This window comes from Drosophila teissieri, chromosome 3L, assembly GCF_016746235.2.
Source record: "Drosophila teissieri strain GT53w chromosome 3L, Prin_Dtei_1.1, whole genome shotgun sequence".
In the NCBI taxonomy this organism is placed as follows: Eukaryota; Metazoa; Arthropoda; class Insecta; order Diptera; family Drosophilidae; genus Drosophila; species Drosophila teissieri.
Window position 1 is genome coordinate 20,823,370 of NC_053031.1, and position 20,294 is coordinate 20,843,663.

At 43.8% G+C, this 20,294-nt stretch overlaps 1 protein-coding gene across 1 annotated transcript; it reads right to left on the bottom strand.

Annotated features, from left to right (window-relative positions):
* Positions 1–10,803: 10,803 nt before the first annotated feature.
* LOC122617124 (zygotic gap protein knirps) lies at positions 10,804–13,751 on the bottom strand. Its single transcript, XM_043792832.1, has 3 exons — positions 13,480–13,751; positions 12,668–12,745; positions 10,804–12,434 (listed from the first exon to the last, which is right to left on the bottom strand). The coding sequence occupies exons 2-3, from the start codon at positions 12,743–12,745 to the stop codon at positions 11,229–11,231; spliced, it is 1,284 nt and encodes a 427-aa protein (XP_043648767.1). The 5' UTR covers positions 13,480–13,751; the 3' UTR covers positions 10,804–11,228.
* Positions 13,752–20,294: the final 6,543 nt, after the last annotated feature.

Below are 20,294 nucleotides of genomic sequence, written 5' to 3' on the forward strand. Positions count from 1 at the left end.
TTGGTTGCAATAAAAAGCTAATAAAGAATATGGAAAGACAAATGCCCGGCTGACAAGTGCACGGAGCCCAGGGATGGAAAATGGTTTTTCCTAGTAAGGAGGCATTTAAATGTTGTCCGATAGTTGGAGTAACGCCTGCCTAGTTATCAAACATATAAGAACTTGACTTCTTTAAAAACTTAATTAAATATTAAATATTATTTTCAAAATGTTATAATAAATATATAAAGGAATATAACGAACTCCCCAAAGAATCTCTACAAATGGAAGAACATTATTGTACAAGAGATGCAAATATGTTGGAAGTACATACATACATATATTTTGGGGAAGGCATCATAGACTACTTCTATATCAAATACTTCGTAGAAAGCAATATTTTCTGAAATACTTCGATTTCCACATCCCTGGCGCTATTGTGCATGTCACTTGCTTTCCTTTTGTTTGCTTCTCGGGTAATGCAGCGGCGTTTAACAATTCATAAACATGGCCTGCACTGACGCCACTCGTCTCGGATTTGTCGTCGTCTCCCGTCTGGTTTTTGGTTCACTTTTCAGAGCTCTGTTGGTCTGGAATGGAGTGGGAGGGAGGCCAAGTACAAGTCCAAGTCCAGCTATCCCCAGACAAGAGGCCATCCCGAAGGGAAGTAGTGCAGACAGACCATGTTTATGTATGCAAAACTAGTTTCTTTTTTAGGGCTATGTCTGGGAATCGAATCGGAATCGAAACCGAGCCAGACCCAACACCAACACCAAAACCAATTCCAAATCCCCAATCCCAAACCGAAACCGAAAATGAAACCAAAATTAAATGCAATACTATTTGGTCTACGGGAGGATGGCACGCATTTACACGGCCTGGAAGACCATTTTGCGTGTTCGACAAATTTGTAGCTGCCTGTCCAGAGCCTGATCACGTTTTAATTGTACAAAAGCGACGACAACAAAATGTTTCGCTACTGTCGGCTATAGACTGGCGCCTACCGTAGGCTAATTAACATTGTCGGGGGCTACGGTGGCTACGGGGGAATGGGGTATGCGGGGGTCGATTTGGCTTTTAGGTCCGAGGGAAAATGCTGGCTGTGTTCCCATTCACACTCGCTAAACATTTTACTTTCTTAAATCGTTTTTAATTGTGTTTGTCAAATGGCAATGTGAAACCGATAGACCGCATTTGATAAGGCCCCAAGGTGAAGGAGCCGCCGAGGGGTTGGCTCTCGAGGTGGGAGTCACAGGAAAAACTGGCTCGCGATGGCTCTACAGGCACGACTCACGAGTAGTCAATTAAAAGAAAAATAGCGTTAAACTAAACAATTAACTTGTTAATACTACGTATGTTTACTTTGCTCAGTAGCCACCATCATGCATTTATTTAAAAAACAATTCTAGTTTATTTACGGTGGCAGAATATTTTGACTTTGGGCTCACGCTACCAGCGCATTTGATCGTGTCACGAGGCCACCTCTAACCCTGGATCATTGGAAAGCGCTCGATTCTCAAGGGTTACCCCAAAAGATTGTTATGCCTGGCATTTAATTGCCTTGTAAGTGAGGAGCACCGGTAGCAGCTTCTCATTGTTTCGATGTCTTCTCGAATCGCGTTGCACGCATTTCACAGGCCAGTCCAAGACAACAGCACCAACATCGGTGGCAACATCAGCCGCAGCCGACGCAGCCGACGCAGCAGACGCAGCAGCAATATCTTCACAACAGCAGCAACATCAACTGCAACAACTTGCTACGTTTTTGGCATCTCGGACCTCGACATCGGGTATAGATATCGGGTATCGACGGCGGCTACTGATTTTGCACCTGTTTAAATGCTTTCGATATTTGTGATCCCATTGATAATGGCTGGACATAAAACTAGGATGCCAATGATCAGCCAGCCCGACTTGATTGCGGAAATGAGTCGGCTGAACAACGGCGATTCCAGCGAAAGAGACGCGTTTATTGGCACGCTACCAAGGCACGGATAAAGGCACGACCCATCGCTTCGCATCGGATTGAATCGGATCGGATCGGATCGGATGGGACCTGCAACAGTGGCAGCAACTCTAAATTATATATAAAGCACATGTCACCGGGCACATCCCCGCATACAAATGGCCAAATGATGGAGTGGCCAACTTCTAGACATGCCCAGGGCACAAACGGCGAACAGTACATAAACAGAATGGCTAAGGGCGCGGCTCGATAGTGCGTCCGATCTGGCAAAAAGGGTACGATAAATATTCCATGAAGCCAAGTTCTGAGTTCGGACTGAGGAGTGACTCAGGAGACAGTTCTAAAATTTCACTACTTAAGCTTTAAATTATCATAGTATAGAACCAGAACACCCAAAAAGGATTGGATTAACTCAGATTTCTCATTATAGATTTTAAGTCAAACAAGATCTATTGACCAAACCATTGGCTATCTATAGTAACTAATGTAAGATATTAATAATTTTAACACTTAAAAATGAGAAATTTGAACAAATTGTTGTTTTATCCACAAAGTATTATGTATCTAAGCCAATCCCCTTCCAGAGTACCCCAGAGTTCGTCTTTTGTTTCTGCGCGACTTTTGCGTGAATTATGCAAATGAGTTTAGCCCTGGCCAGTTGCATTACGCTCAATGGCAATTGCAATTGCAAAAGGCTTAGCATCACAGACAGAGGCGACCGAAGCCAAACATCATCATCGCCGTGGTAGCGGCGACCACGGCGATGATGATGAGTCCACAGCCACTTGCCCAATCCCAATGTGTCTTGAGCAGCACTAACTGCAGCCACAAATGCACGGACACATCGGGCACTTGGACCACGGTCAATAAAGACGAAGACCAAAGGCCGAGGACCGAGAACCAGAACAAGAGCTCTTTGATCTCCGGCCGCCCCAAAGCGGGCCATTCATTGAAGTCGATTCCCTGACACCTCATCCTCTGCCGCTGCCCAGGTCCACTCTGAAATGGTCTAAAAGGCCGCGGCCATTAGCCAATATAACAGCCACGCAACGTTTTGTATTTTATCATGTCTACAAAAGTCAAAAAGCCATATTACATCATAACGCAGCCGAGGGAGATGTGAGAGATGAGATGCTGATGCAGATGATGTTGCTGTTGCTCTTGCTCTTGCTGATGCAGTGGGAAATGGAAATGGACACGGAGTTGGAGTTGGAGTTAGAGTTGGAGTAGGAGGTGGGGAACTGATTCGTTTCGTGCCTAAGTGGCCTTTTGGGAAAAGTGTTCCAATAACAAGCCAAAAAAATAGGGGGAAAACAAAAACTGTTTTAACTGGAAAGCGGTCAGAACGATATTGTTTGCATTTGTCAAATAGATCGCGGCCCAAAAGGGTTTTCCTTTGGCTTTTTCAACTGACCGCCTTAGGGGTTGGGGCGTGAGGCCAGCGTGAAATTACACATGGAAAAAAGTTGGCCATAAAATATATATTGTTCTTATTATGAAGTCCTCTATTGAATGAAATACTACAAATACATTTAGAGAGAATTATTATTGGAAAGTAGATTAGAATCATCCTTTGATCTCGTTTATTTTATCAAGAAATGGTATCTTAATAGATTTTTCTCAGTGCGAAATCCCTTTAGCATAAGCCAACCTTCGCCGTGAGTGGAGTGAACTCGTCACTAGCACAGGGTCCTATTCAAATGGTCGGCAAACAATGCAACACCCAGCTGAAACCGCCTCCTTCCCCAAAAGGCCGTTCTAATAAGCCGAACTCGCGGACCGATCACGGGCAAACAGGCGGCGGTCAGCACGCTTGAAAGGGGAAGGGAAAGAGGGTCCAAAGGGATGAACGAGTCCCGCCTAACAAGGCCATGAAAGGAGTGCATTGTGCGTCTCCCGTCGCCCGTCGCTCGTCGGTCACTTTGAGTGTCATAAAAACGGTCGGTCGGAGGGCTAAAAACTTAAAAGCCAGCAAACAAAACGCTGCTCTGCATTCTGTGCTGCCCAGCTAGAGCAGTTAATTAGAATGTGGAGGAGCGCGAGATGGATGCTGTGGCCCGGGAACAGGTACCATAAAGGTCTCACAGCAAACCGTGCCATCTTAACCCACTCCATACCATCCTCCTTCGGCGGTGGTGGTGTGAGCGGAGAAGTGCGCTAGACAAACAAGCTGGAACCAAAAGGCGGCTTGATTGAGTGGCTCTGCCCCTGGAGGAGAAGGTTGCGAAAGCCACGAAAAAGCAAAAATAGTCCGTATGAAAATCAAATCAAGTCATAGTCACCACCAGGCTCAACACCCGAGCAGTTAAAGCCACCAGTTATGGAGTCACGTCTTCAACGGCAACTGCTGCTCAATGGTGTGCAGACCTTGGCAATATTTACCAAATGTCAATGCAAAAAGTAGAAGGTGCAATGCAGAAGAGTTGTGAAGAAATCGGAAAAATAAACCAAGGAAAAGGGCGCAGGAAAGCGGTGACACGAACTATGAATGCTCTGCAGGAAAGGGTTGTATCGGAAGTTGCATCACCCTGCCAATAATTCCATAAAAAGAAACTTTTTAATTTGAATTGTTTGGCTGTTTAATATGGGTTTAGAAATATATACCCTTTAAATTAAAGAAGTGTTCCCCGGATCAAATGTGTGATTTTAGAATTAGGTAAGACTGTGCTGCTTTATGGGTATGTGTATGCAAATGGCGATCCCGTTGATGCACCTCCAAATAGTTTCCCACCGTTCCGCGTTAATCGACCTGCCTCATTTCGCAAGAGTATGTGGCCCACCGAAAAAAATAAATAAATATCACTAAACACAGGCGCAAACGATCGCGCACGTTTGGTAATGGATCACACGATCTTTTAGCAGGCAAAAGACTTGAGCTTGAGCTTGAGTTTGAGCCAAGTGCACGGCCTGCCTGTGAGTCTGGCTCTTCGACTTGGATCTGGGACTGCGGCTGGGTCTCCACGAGGGTATGGCTATGGCCACAGCTATGGGTATGGGTATGGGTATGGATCTGGCTCTGGGTCTGGCCATGGGTAAAGCTCTGCCGGGGTAAAATGACATTGACAGTGACACTGCTCCAGCAACTGCAGAAGCCGGAGCGATCGAGTGCGGAGTGCGGGGTGCAGAGTGGTTCTGGGTTAATACGTGCACTAAGCGTATCAGTTAACCACACAATAACCCGGCGACCGTTCGCATAAGTGTTGCTAGCTGCTGAAGAAGCCTTAAGTGTCAGCTCAGGTGATTGCTGGCTTGAAGTGCAGCGATTCTGCAGTTCTAAAAAGGAGGCATCGGTGGAAATGCGCTGAGGAATGGCACCCAAGAAGGTCGCACACGTTGCAATCGAAGCACTGGTGCTGTGGTTGTTTTGGTGGCCCAAAGCTAGATCGAGATCCGTCCTAATGATGTCAACCCTTTCCACAGCTAGGCCTGGCCCAGAACCACCAAGCACTGGACAGCTGGCTTTGCCCCATTAGACTAATTTAACGAGCTGTAACATAAATTCCCTGTCTCCACTCGATCGGTTGCAGCTAGAGCTCCTGCTGCGGTGGTCGATACTCAACGATACTCAACGATACAACGTGCATCGTGGGTTTTCCCACTAAAAATTTTGACTTTTTGACTTCTTTACGAGCTATCAAAATCACTTGTGGCCCAGCCTCACGCAGACCTTTAAATCTAATTTCGTTTTTCAAAAATAAATAAGGGTAACAAGATAAGACGAGGCACTAAAAAACAACAACCAATAATCAGGCAACCGGATAGGTCATATACACTCAAAAAAGTACTCATACCTTTCTGTGGAAAACTCCTGAATATTCTACATTCGTATTGTACCTTATCAATTTTATTTATATGTTTATGAATTAGCGTCAAAGGTTTTAGGGTGACTGTCATATGTTATTGAAAACAATTTGTCGTAAGTCTTCTAATACACAATTTGTATAACCACTCGTAGCTGTACTGAAAATATTTGTACTTTTACCTCAAGCTATTGATAGAATTTTGTTAAGTGTTCTTCTCGCGATAAGGATCAGGCCCCTGAGTTGATTTGAGCTCGAGTTCGTTAGGCGTTTTGTCCTCGTAAATGTTCGAGGTGCTGGCTGCACAAATTAATATTGTGGATTGTGGTGTGCGGTCCTCCGAGTTCGGTCGTCGGTCCTCGGTGGACATGGGACCTTGCTGGTGGAGAGAGGCACGCTGTCGGGGGCCAAACACAGCGAAGGTGAAGACAAAAGGACATCATCAGGCGGCCGAAGCAGAACAATGGGCAAATTTGTCGTAAAGAAGCAGGCCCCAGAGAGAAAGTCCACGAAAGGATTTATGCAGCTGTAACCGTGTCTGGGTTAGGTCAAACTGGTGATGATGTTGCTGATGATGATGCTGGTCCCCTTGCCCGTTCTCATCATGATCATTTCACTGGCAATGCAACCTCAACTTTATCGTTGGCATGCGTATGCTTGACCTGTAAGTTCACTGGACACGCATGCGCCTCGAAAAGCAAAGGAATCATTTGAAAGACCTGCACAGGAATGCTCGAAATGCAATTGATGGTCGAGGAGTTACCCTACAATTATTCACATACTCTCAGAACACATTTTAATCAATTTCTTTGGCTTATTTTGAAATTACGATTCAGCTATGGTTGCGTTATTTCCTGTAAGTTTATTCAAGTACATAAGTGACATAAAGGTTCCGATTTCGGCTCATCTTGGTATTAATAAAGTCAAGTTGTATGACCTAACTTGATCGTTGAACCCCCTTCGGGCAATATACCCCAAGACAAGTGGTCACCAAAAATAAAAAAAAAAGGATTGAAACAGATACCAGAAGACCGGATCAGCCCGTACCTTAATCGCAGCACTTTAATCGACACGCAAAGTTCGTTTAAGTTAAATAAACGTTTAAACGAGAACACGGCGCGCGAAGGGAATGGCAATGGAAAAGCACAGCCAAAACCAAAGGCACCAGAATGAGAATGAGAATAAGACTGGGAATGGGAATGGGTCAGAAACAAGCGAACGGCATGCGCTACACGCAAAACTTGTCCGTGGACCAAGACGAGACCCCAAGGAATCAGAAGAAGGGCCTCCAGTCGGATGAAAGAAATACATATATACAAAGTACAAAAGGAGGCAAAATCGGAATGCGTGCCCCGGCTGGGTGTGTACGAAATGTTTAAATTAAGGTGCATATCAAGTGCACCAGATCACTAATTACCAGCGCCAGTTTTAAGCCAACTCCGAGCCGAGAATCCCTTTCGGCCAAGTCCGATCTCGTGTGAGCCAAGCGCCCCCAAAGCTCGAAGTTTGTTTTTCCATTCGATGCGTCCGTAAGTCCAGCTGAAAAGGGGGTTAAAGGTGGTGGCGGCGGAATCCAAATCAATAAAGATGAGCCTCCGATTGGCAGTGTGCCATGTGATTGCCCAACTCGGGCTCTGCGTTCTCCCCGGCTACATTAAGTGGGTTAATGTCTTGCTGGGTGGAAGAACAATGGAACTGTCCGTCATCCGATCGGATCTTGGGATAGCACTGAAATGCAGTCGGACTACGTTTAAGGAAAGAAAGACAAACTGAACTCTTTCACCGCCGAGGTCAAGTGGAAAGTGCAACACATCGCAGTTCATTAATTGCAACTCTCTTAATATATAGATAAAAGCCAAAAAGGATTAGAGAAGTAAAAGTTGTTATATACGGTTTAGCAGTACTAGAACAATCTTTTAGTACCAGAACCACTTTTAATGTAAGTTTTAGTTTTGCTTCCTCAATCCACGACTCCTTGAAAGTTAATGATCTCGGCTCTTCAGTCCAACTGGCAGCTGAAGATATAAATATGATGCGGTATGTCATAGTTTGTTTTGACTATTTGTCAGCGAGTTGCGAGTCTACGAACACGCCCCTTACCCTCTAGAGAATCTCGGCGGTAATTAAGGCCGCTACCGGACGCAAAAGCTGTTCAGGCATTGACTCTGTTCAGATTGCTGACTTGCCTTTAACAAAATTTTATGCAAATCTTTGCATAATTTCTCATTAAAGACATGTTTCCACCATATAATGTGTCAATAATATTTGCGATTTTTTTCTATATTGTTTCTTCAATTCCATTGTCAGCGATCGAATGCAAATTGGGAATTTATTTTTTCAGCGCGATGCCACTTCACTCCGGCTGCAATTATTTAATTTAATAAACATGTTCTTACTGCGCGCGTATTATATATGTCTTGCATGCATTAATTTGAAAGCTTCAACCGACGGAGCATTAGCATTGCGAACAGTGATAAATAATTAAATGCGAATACCCGTAGAAAAAGGCATTTGCAGGTGCTTGTCTTGAACTATTTTTAAAGATGTGCTCAGCCCGAGTCGCAGCTCAAGTCCGAGTCTTTGCCCATATCGCCACGAACTCTATTAGTATTGCATCTATCATAGATCACCAGACAAGCACACTCTTACACATGGGACACTACATGGGGTCAATAAAGCATCTTGGAAGTCCCCTTTGGCGCCAGGTAACTTGATCTAGCCCGCTTGTCTGCGGACATTTTCGATTGGCGCCTGCATTTTGACAGTCAATAAAATTTTGAAATGTTATACTTTCAGCCCATTTTAATGCTGAATCGATTTTATTTCCCTCCGCTTGTCTCATTCTTCTCGTCTTTCTTGTCTAAATGGCTTTTTGATTGGAGAGATTTGGGCGACGAGGCAAATGAACCACTTTTTCAGTTTGACAGCCAGGTGAACCCCAAAAACGAAAGTCTTGGGCAACGAACTTGACGAATGATATCGATATACCCTGGCATCGGGCTAAAAAAACTCAAATTAGCCGAAAGCTTTGATATTATTGAGGGCGTGTGCGTCTTAACAGTCATACAGAATGCTGAACTTGTTACAAGAATTTTATCGAATGCTAAACAAAAGACTTAGGAAGCGAACTTGATGTGACGCCATATCTAGACGTTAAATCCAGCCTATAAGTTCGTTAAATGAGATTTACCTAGCTTCTTTCGAGGAAAAGTCATCCTAATTTTGATCTCAATTTAGTACTATTTATAAGTAAGCTCTATTGGGCAAAAGGAATCAAGTAAAGTTTGGTTGCTCGAAAACGAATTTTAAATTTGCTGTAACATTTTATTTCACAATTATTTAACATTTTTTATTTCTTATTAAACCGCGAAATGAGCGGGCATATTATTTTCAAGCTGAACTAATAAATTTGGACTTGCTGTTTTAATTTTATGTGAAACCCACTTAAGAGTATATTGACTCCCATGGTTGGGGTTTATTGTATTTATTTTATTTCGTGTGGCTCATTTTACTATGACTCTTTAATAAACTATAAAAATAAATTTAGAAACAATGACGACAAAACACACGTCGGAATGCGATCGTCCGCGATACAATGGCGTGCGCTGCTCATCTAGCCGCCCCTCCGCCCCTTTTAGCCCATATATAGGCCCCATCATGCATATTGATGATATGCTGTTCGCCCATCTCTCCGATTCGGCCCAATACGTTCCAATCCCACTTGGATGGTTTATTGTCACTGACGCCTCATGGGCATTACTTTTGACGCAGCCAATGTCGAGCAGCCAAAATGACGATATTTTGCATCCAAGAAAGTCGGGGATCCTGCATAGTTCTCGTGCCGCGGTCGACTGTCCCATTCATCATCGGGTGGATAAGGCAGTCAGTCAGTCAGGCCGACGCGTCGGGCCATAAACAAAGTGCGGCCCGATCGGTCAGTCAGCCGCCTAATTAAGTGATTAAAATTCTGGCCATCAACGGGGCGTATGACTTTTGTATGTGTTAATATAAAGTTTATTATTTGAAGCAGCACGTGGTCGCATTGCCAGGCAGAAGGCAGAAGGCAGAATCGGCACTGCCGGAGATATCGAGTCGGCCCATATCGGAGGAGGCACAGGCATAGGCCTAATGCTCATGACCGCAGCATATAAAACATGGGGCGTAGGGGGCCTAGCATCGAATTTCTGTGCGTAACATTTGTGGCATTTTTAATTTACTACACAACTACTCAACCGCCTTACAGCAATCGCGACTGCAATGGCCGGGCTCAGCAAAGCACTTAACGGCTGCTATATCGGTTTTATTATCGGCCATCGCCGATCGACTTGCAACCGAATGTTGATTGAATTTATGCCAAAGCATTTGTTTTCCGTCTTTGTTTGGTGTTGCCATTGACAGGCCACGCCCATTTTGACCGTGGTTTTCGAATATCGCGCCAAAGACACCGCCGATCAGATAGATACACTCGTATGCTCGCATGTCCGAACAGAACTGATTTTGAAACAAGAGCGGTAGCTGAATACGTAAATAATTTATTGGCTTTGATCCTATAGGAATGTGCGGTAGCCGACGAACTTTGTTGACAGCTAGCAGATACATCCGAAAGATAGTTTTCACCGGGCTTATGGTCCATAATAATGTGGCTAAGTGGGGTATAAAACCCAGAGAAGTTCGTTTTACTTTAAGGTACGAAGAGTATTTGAGTATTTTATAAATGGGTTTTTAAGTTATTTAAGCTGCATGTTTTGTAATTTAAATACATTTTGCAATGAAGTCACAACTAAAATTAAAACCTGGAAATGAAAACAACACCGAAGTAAACCGTGTCTTTGAATTAATGAGTGTCAAGTCCACATTGTAAAGAATTTAGTTCAATACGTAAGTAAATACTTCGTTAATGTATTTAGTATTTCTGTGAATTAAAATAGAAAGTCCTGAAATACAGCCAAAAGAATTAGGAACCACAAAAGTTGAGTTTTTAATAGTTTTTATTTTTCTTTGTATAAAACTAAATGCCAATCATTAGACATACCATAACTAGGACAAAATAGAATAAAATACTTAGAGACAATAAAGATCATTCTTAGACTTAACAATTTGTATGTACAATAGCATTTGGAGGGTGGGAATGATTACTACTTCTACGGCTCTACCGCCGGCTAACTTTAAAATACAATTGCGAACAAGCTCAAAGATATATTTACAATTTTAACGTTTTCATAAAAATAATTTTTGGATCTGAGCTCAATAGGTGAGTGTGTGTGCGTGTGTGATGGTGATGGTGTAAAGGTGTGCGTGTGCGTGTGCAATGCAACTACCTGGTCAAGCTGTCTCTTTCCAGCAAAACCTGTCTGTCCCTATCTCTTTCCACGTCCCTAAGTGTGAGCGAGCACACGAATAAATTTACATATTCTTCAAGTAACAAAAAATAAACAACGAGGGTTTTTGGGGCGACTCCGCCCACTTGTTTTTTCGCCGTGTACTTAGACACACACGAATATTCCCCTCATGGCACTGGCCGCATTGTGGGCCACCGCGAAGCCACCGAAGTGAGTGGCCTCTGCACCACCCAACTTCTGCCGCTTGACTTCCGCATGGGTGGTGGTGGTGTTCGGTGAGTGGGCGCCGGAGTGGGAGGAACTGTTGCTGCTGGTGGTCAGGCACTCGGCCTCCAGTTGGTAGAACTTCCGGCGCGGAGGCGCCTCCACTTCTTGATCCTCCGAGCCGCTGTCGTTGAAGCTGTGCACGGAGCTCCTTGAGGTCTTCATGCTCAGATCCATTGGTCCTTCTTGGGCGGAAACAGTGGGGGGATGCACTGGCGCAACGCTGGTGGTTTCGCCTCCAATGGAGCACACCGAAACGGGCGACAAGCTCTGCATCTTGGCCGCGAAACTCAGGGGGCTGCTGCTAGTCGGCGTGGTAGGCGTGGCGCGGATGGCAATGGGATGCAGGAGGCTTCCGGATGACTGATGGCTATGCACGGACTGAACGTCCTCCTCCAAGCAGACATCGATGGGCGACTGGCGGGCCGAGGAGGTGGGCTGCACCACTGGTGTCTGGCTGGCGGGACTAAAGCGGTTCTGCGACTCAACGGAATCCACGCTCTGGCGGTGCTTGTACATCTCCTGGCGGTAAGCGGCATCCGCAGCAGAGGCCGCTGCAGCGGCAGCACTGGCGTGGTAGCCGGGGAAGAGGAGGGGCGGGGGCAGCTGGAAGGGCGACTGATGGGGTACACCACCCATCATGCTGAAGAAGGGCAGGGCGGCGGATGGGTCGGGCAGATAGCTGGGATAGCCCAGCAGAGGCATATGTGGATGACGCGGCACCTGCTGTTGCTGCTGCTGATGATGGTGGTGCAGATGGGCGGCCATGTCTCCGAATCCGGGTGTGTGTGGCGAGCCCACCGGGGAGGAGGCCGACGGGGCACCACCCACCGATACGCCACCCGCGGTAGGCGCCTTGCCCGCCGCTGCGGCGGCCTGTTCGTGCTCCTGCAGCAGGCAGTGGATCTTGAACCAGTTGGAGCGACGTCCGTAGCGGGATCCTCCCTTCGACATGCCCACGTTGTAGCACTTCCTCAAGCGGCACGCCTTGCAGGTGGTGCGGTTCTTCTTGTCGATGATGCACTTGCCCTCGTTCTTGCACTCGCTGATGGTGCTGATGTTGTTATAGGATCGGCCGAAGAAGGACTGCAATGGAGAAGGCAAGAAGGTGGGTTAGTTAAATGGTATGCAACTGATTAAAGGAAGCGCAGAAATTCATTCAAGAAACTTTGGGCAAAAGTTATACACAGCGATCTCAATCGCCGATTGCCTGTTTGTTGAATGTGTATTTACAAGAAGTAATTCCCCTAACCCCTTGGGGCCTTCGGAATACCTTCTGCTAGTTAATTTGTCAATGGATTTTTTAAGACACAACTTACCTTGCAACCCTCGCAGGTGAAGGCGCCAAAATGGAAGCCCGCCGCCGGCTCACCGCACACTTTGCATGTCTGGTTCATCTGGAAGATAGTAAGGAAATCCCGCGTTAGTAAGGGCTTAATCCACTGGTCGAGAGTTAAATGTGTAATCCACAGTGAGGCGAATGGTACTGGACACTAACCAAGTTGAACACCATTTTGGAATGATATTTGTAGGAATTTTGTATGATTTTCTCACGATCGCTGTGAGGATCTGCTGTATGATCTGTTCGCTTGAAATGCTGCTGAGCAACTGATGGTGAGCTGTAGGCGGCCCAGGATATATATAGGAAACTGAGGAAAACTAGACAGGATGGGCGTTTTTTATGATCACAACAGGCCAAAAAACTTAAGCTGCCGGATTATGCAACCCTATGCGTTCATTTTCATTTTTTTCGCGCTGTCCAGTCATAAAACTTAGGTAGATTTTCTTTTTTATTCGAAGTCATTACGAGTGCTGCAAAGCAGTGTTCCCTAAAAAAATGCAGCAGCAGTCCAGACCTTGACGTTCGGCCATAAAAACTCACGCCGATTTTTCCCGAGTCAAACAAAAAATAGAAAATTCGGCTTATGAAAATTGTGATTTTTTTTCCCGCGGCCTCGGGCCGCAAAAAAATAAGGAGAAGGTGGAAATGTGGCCGTTAGTTTTTCGCGAGAAACAGTAAAAAATAAAAGTAGTGCACAAGGGATCGTAAAATTTGCCGACGGCCGCGACCCAAAAACAAAAACCGTGAATTGACTTTGATCTCTTGTTGTCTCCCTCGCTCAGAACTTACCTTTTTGTTTTTTTTGTTTGTTGTTGGATGGGCACTAGGTTTATGACCACTTTTTAATTGCAGCGATTCGCGATCGTTGCTGCACGTTTTCTCACTTTGGCAGTTTGTGTGTGTTGTTTTTTCGGGGGTTTGCAAGCACTTTTCAATCAGTCTGTGTGATTCAGGTTTTCAGCACTTTGATTATAATTTTCGATACGATATGATGTGTGGTGGATGGTTTGATCGTCGAAGCAACGCGGCTTGGGAACCCTTGATGTGTGTAACTGACACTTCGGCTACTAGCTGACGACTGATTTCTGGCTGAGAGGTTCGACTGGCAAGAAGCGTTTCTGTGTTTCGCCTACTGGCCGAACTCTTTGGCTTATGTACTCGCACTCACACAAAAGCAGACTTACCAGTTTTCAGCCCCAGCTCTCTGATAAATCACGGCTAAAACCACCACCTTTAAGACTCGGATCGAGTGAGAGAGCGATCGAGCACGCACACATGCGCATTGAGCTCAAACCGCACTTGAGCGAAATGTTAGCAGAATGTTAGCGCTCTGTTAGCGAATGAATAAGAAAACACTCACTCATTTCAGATCTCGCGCTCTTTCTCTCGATTTTGAGTCCCCTGTAATCGGGCAATTTGCATGGTTTATTTATTTATTAAAGATACTCGCGTGCTAAGGGCGGCGGGATTTCTCACTCACTCGAACACCACACACACCACCTCAACTTAGCCGTTGACTTCATTTTTAACAGCTGCTCATTTTTTTGGCATGGGCGGAGCCGTATTGGCCGCTCGAAATCGAAATGGTTGGAGGCCAATTCGCTTGGCGTTTTCTTGTCAAAGTCCGCCGCTATTTGAATACCATTAGGGTTTCTGCGAATGCATATAACCGCCTAGTTTGATTTTAATAAACTTTAATAATTCCCTTATACTGTGTGATTTACAAAATGATTCCCGATTCCAGCTTAGCAAAAAATACAAGTTAATCAATAAAAGATCAGCATTGATTCATACCTAAAAAATTGATAGTTGAGCAATTGCAATTGCGTCCGAAAAGTAATAAAAAAAAAAGAAAACTGTTTAGACGGGTTTTTTTCTGGATTCAGAATGAGTCATATAAAATCGTAATGGATTTGCAAGTGTATTCTAAAATAGTTGTTGTTTGTTATTTTAGGATTTATGTTGAAATTAAATAAATAAATTGATATAAATAATATAATATATTTATTTCATTCTTAGTAACGAAATATTTCGCATTAAATTAAATTAAATACATAATTTTCTCAGTCTCTCCTTTTCCTTCGTTCATCTCAATAAAAAACAAATACCAATCGAATTTAATTCTAACCCTTTTAAAAGTCAACTTCCAGCATAGTTTCTCCTTTGTCCTAACAAAGAGCCTTATGACGGCACTTAACTCTTTTTATGAATATTTATTGTTGTTTGCTCGGAGCCAAAGTAAAAAAGGAGCTACCTGTTTAACCCTTTTATGCCGCTAACCGAGTGCTTAACCCTTTTATGGATGTGCATTGTACGAAAAGGGTTGTTCAGAGCAAAAGACAAGAGCCTTGACTTTTCCACTCCGAAGTGTGGCTAGTATTATAAAATATAATACTGCAACCGATGTACTAAACTATGTTTAAGCTACTCTTAACAAAAAATCGTTAGCAGATTTCCCAGAAGACTTCGCATTTGACTTTCATTTGTTGCATCAGGGAGAGGAATTCCGCGTAAAAACGGGGAAAAACGCACAAAAGGCTTGTAAAAAAGTCAAAAAGTAACTAGAACCATCCTTCGAATCCGGCATCTCGATTTTTTCTCTCAGCCACCCACCTTTTTTCTAATCGATTCATTTTTATTGCCCACCGTTTTTTCTATTTTCTCACACCATAAAAAAGGCTCGTTGTCGAAAATTCCTTTCAGAAAAAGCAGTTGAGGCGTTTTCGCGAATTTCCGCGCAAGCCAAATGGGTAATTTTCCCGGGGTAATTAGTTAGTCCGAAAGGAGAGGAAAAAATGAGGACAATGTGACTTTAATCCGGTTTAATCCCCGGCTTAAGTTTTTTGCCGGCCAGCAATGCGTTCGCATCTTTCAAAAATAATAAAAAAAACCGAGCCGAGTGTCGCGTCCGCCGTCATAATTATGATCCTAGGATAATCTGCAGCTTAGGTAAGCTGATCCCGCGATTAGGTAACGAAATCGCTGGCTTAGGTACCACAAGAATTGGCCTAAAAAACTCAGCCTGCGTTCGAGCCACGTTTGCACGTTTTGGGCCGTGCGAGTCATAAAGTCAGGCCGGTCGGTCGGTCGTAACCATAAAAATTGTCGAGCAGCCGATGGTTATAACCCGAGCCAAACAAGAGCACCCAAATTCCACCCATCCATCCACCCATCCGCAATTTTTTAAGCGGAAAAGGGATAAAACGGCTGCCTTTCGGCATATGCGTCACCTTGAAAGACAGCGGGTCTGAACCAGAACCTCATATAAAAAAGTCAATTGTCGCGGCAGAGTTGCGTAAAAAATGAGAAAATTTCTCGGGAAATAGCCTCAAGATTACCTATTACCAGGAGGCTAAAAAATGGTCGATTGGTAAAAAACACAATAAAAAGTAACGCACAAATCTGCGATGACTTTTTGACTTTTCAACTTTGGTTCAATTGCCCAATGTCGTAAAAACGCAGAAGCTGTCGGAAATGGCTGCTACTAAATAGTGTCTAGGTATGGAAATAACCCCTTCGGATCCGCACTGTTCCGGATTTCTGGCTATATTGCTATACGAGTATTAGCATTAAATACTCAAAATGCCAGAGAAGCCACGAGGCCCCCGTTCGCATTTACATACATAGTTTTGATTGCATCATTTTGGCCAAATGACTGTATAACCAGCACATATCAATCAAATCGACCCCAGAGTTCGTCCGAACTTGTTCGGACTCAATTTTCGGACTCGTGTTCGCTCACAAAAGTAATTTGCATATTTTTGATTTAACAGCTCGGACTTAGCATTTTGTTTTGCCATCTTTGTTATTGTAATTATGTGCAAGGAATTTGCATTTTCGATATCCTACACAACGGGCTGGTCGTCCGACTGGCCCGGTCCACAAAGATAAGACTAAGCTGGATTCTGCTAAATATTTGATGGGCCACCTTTCAATTAGTAAATTAATGGCTTACAGCCCACAGACTTAGGCATAATGCCTCAGATAATCCAATGAATCACATCACGTTGGATAACAACGGAATCGAGCCCTGGACTGAGATGGGTTCATTATCTCCGATGACTGTTCGAGTTTCATTTTATAGTAAAAATAGCTTTGATGACCGGCGACGGGCGACGGCAGGAGAATCTCGACTTTTCGTTATATAAAATGGGAGGCGAAAAATATTTATCACTCACAACGGATTTTCTATCTGACATCGGTGTAAATTAAGAATTGTTCAGTTTAAGCACTATTATTATCCGGTCTGACTCGGAATGTGCTGGCGATTGATGGTAGTGACTGATCGTATGACTTTTTTCATATTTTTCATATTATACATCATTTGAAAAAGAGTTGGAAGTTGAAGTTTTTGGTTCACTATTTTTATACCCGTTACTCGTAGAGTAAAAGGGTATACTAGATTCGTTGAAAAGTATGTAACAGGCAGAAGGAAGCGTTTCCGACCATATAAAGTATATATATTCTTGATGAGGATCAGTAGCCGAGTCGATTTGGCCATGTCCGTCTGTCCGTCCGTCTGTCCGTCTGTCCGTCCGTCTGTCCGTCAGTCTGTCCGTCTGTCTATCCGTCTGTCTGTCCGTCTGTCCGTCCGTATGAACGTCGAGATCTCAGGAACTACAAAAGCTAGAAAGTTGAGATTAAGCATACAGACTCCAGGGACATAGACGCAGCGCAAGTTTGTCGATTCATGTTGCCACGCCCACTCTAACGCCCACAAGCCGCCCAAAACTGCCACGTCCACACTTTTGAAAAATGTTTCGATATTTTTTCATTTTTATATTAGTCTTGTAAATTTCTATCGATTTGCCAAAAAACTTTTTGCCACGCCCTCTTTAACGCCAACAAAACCGCCAAAAACTGTATGTGCTGAAGACTCACCTTCGCATTTCGAATAACTGAGTAACGGGTATCAGATAGTCGGGGAACTCGACTATAGCGTTCTCTCTTGTTATAAATAGTTTACTTCAGTTGTAGCAGTTTCAACAGTATATTACAGTTTTGGGTACACCCCTCTCAAAGTAAACATACACATCGATATTTTTTATGCATTTTATCATGTTTATTTGTTTTAGCAAAATACATTTTTGTAGGTTTGCGAAATATTTTTTAGTCGAAGCAACCCCACTTCTTGATTGGAATAATACTATATATATTAGATTTACATTTTGCACACATTCTCGAAAAATTATAAATTCAGCTGGGGGCTAGGAAAAGTCAATAAAACTTGTTTGGCTAATTTCTCATGGCATCTGGAAGTTCTCGATGTCTTTGATATGCGGTTGGTTCGGTTTCGCCTGACAAATGTCTTGTGTTTAATTGTGTTTCAGTAATGTCTTCATTACGCTTTCGATGTTCCTCTCACCTAAAACTCGTTTCGATGGTTTAGCGGGCTTTGTATATGATATATGGCCAGCGTTTATTGATTCTCTCGGCGGGAATTCTTCAGCTTATCACGGAATCGGACAATTGATATTGTATTGGAATTATGAAATTATGAAATTATGCAAATTCCCAAAATATAGTTATTGATGGCAGCACGAAACGCGAACAACGCTGGCGCAAAGGGGTTGAAATCGCTCCTAAGACTTTTGGCAAATATGAGATTTATAATCGAGTGTGACAGCATAAATAATAATTACGCTACAATTATGACAGTAGGGTTTATCCGACTGTGCGCGGATGGAATGGGAATAGTTCTGATCTAAGCCTTTCGCCAAATCTGCGAGTTTTCCGTTGGAGTTTCCCTCAGTTTTAGTTTCAGTGCGAGTCTGGCTTGGACCAACGCCAAACTTCCCACGGATCACAGTCCGGAGATCTAAGATCACTAACGATATGTTAATGCAAACCGAAGTACCCACATGTTTGAGATTAAACTCTGCTCCGGGACTGGGCAAAACCAACGAGCGGAAGTCGGAGCTGCGGTTTGGCAATCAAATTTCCAGCCAGGCGGGAAATGCGGCATATTTTCCAAAGCGCTTCGCGGTTTTTCACACAGTTTCCGTCGCTGGCTGTGGCTGGCTGATCTCAATTAAATCCGCCTGACCGGCGACTCGGGACTTGTTTGATCGGATCCTGGCTTTGGAAATTTCACAGATTGCACAAGTCGATGAGACAGCGACCTCGCAGGACTTCTGCGGCTGACTGCCTGGCACAACACCGACCCGTAATCCTGGTCTAATGCTCGATAATCTATCTAAGCCGCAAGCAAGTTAAGCTAACTGGGAAAAAACGCAGTCAATGAACAGCCTGCCGGAAATTCCTCGTTTCACTGAGCATCGTGATCTCGAGCGATCCGTCCTACGAAATCGCCCTTACTACGAAGCCAGATTAGTCAATATGACTTTGGTTATACCCATGTTGGTCTATAAGATCATAATTATCGCGGCGAAAGCAAGCAAGCTGCGAGAAAATAATATGAAAATAATCATGATCTTTCTGCGAAGGGAATTGTAGTACCAAACGCGATTACATAACTTCCAAAAGCAGTAACTACATTTCTTTTACTATGCGATAAATACTCATACTTATTATGGCGTATTATATGCTTATCCTAAATTAGATTACACAATTCAAATCTATGGAACAAAAGTGATAGAAATTGAAAACAAAGTGTGATTGCAATAAAGCTTTCCAATAAATATATAGAATTTTCTTCAGATTACAAGCTCTTTTCCTATTTCTGGCACGATCGGCTCGATCATCAAGCCCAACTTTGATTCCCAGACAATTGCAACCAGTCCGTGGCCCACACACATTAGTTTCCTGGAAACATATTTCAATGAGTATAAATATGATTTCTCCTATCGATTTTAATGATCGCACATAAAAAATCTGACCGGATACCCCGGTTCCACCCCCTCTAACTTTTTAATGCTTAACTTTGATCACTGAGGGAAACTAAAGGGTTTCCCCAATGAGCCATGATCTACAGGCAATGTCTTGAGCTGAGAAAAAGTGTGACATTTTGTCAAATCAATATGTTTGAAAATCAATAATACGTCAAAATTATGAGGTTCCCCTTTTAAAATTGTTTTATTATTAATAAACAGATAATGCTTACTTCCTTAAATGCCTGAAATACCCAACCTAACATTTTCGACTGTCCGTGTTATTTGTATATATGTATTTTTCCAGTGTAGGGAGTCATCTGCCGTTCCATACCAACAAGTGCAGCAAACGCCCCAAAAGCGGCGGCAGCGCCAGTCGTCAACGTCATCGTTTGCTTTAAGGTTGAGTACAAAAAAAGTACTCAGTTATGCAAAGCGCATTTATGCAACGATATTCACCCAATGACGGGGAGGGGGAGGGGTTGATTGGGGAAAGGGTTGCCAACCAACGTCGACCATTGACCATCGAACGATCACTTGAAATACGCCTTGGCATTCAGAACGCGCTGCATTTCCTGCCCGCCAGGGGGTCAAAAAACTCGCCCACACTTCATAGACCCGGCTAAAAACTGTTGAATGAAATTGCGTAGTGCACTGAGACAAAAGACCGTTTCAAGAATGAATAAATAGAATGCATAGCTTTAACTATGCACACACCTCCACATTGCCGCAATGCTAAAACATGCTACAATTTTGTATGTAAGTTGTGGGTTA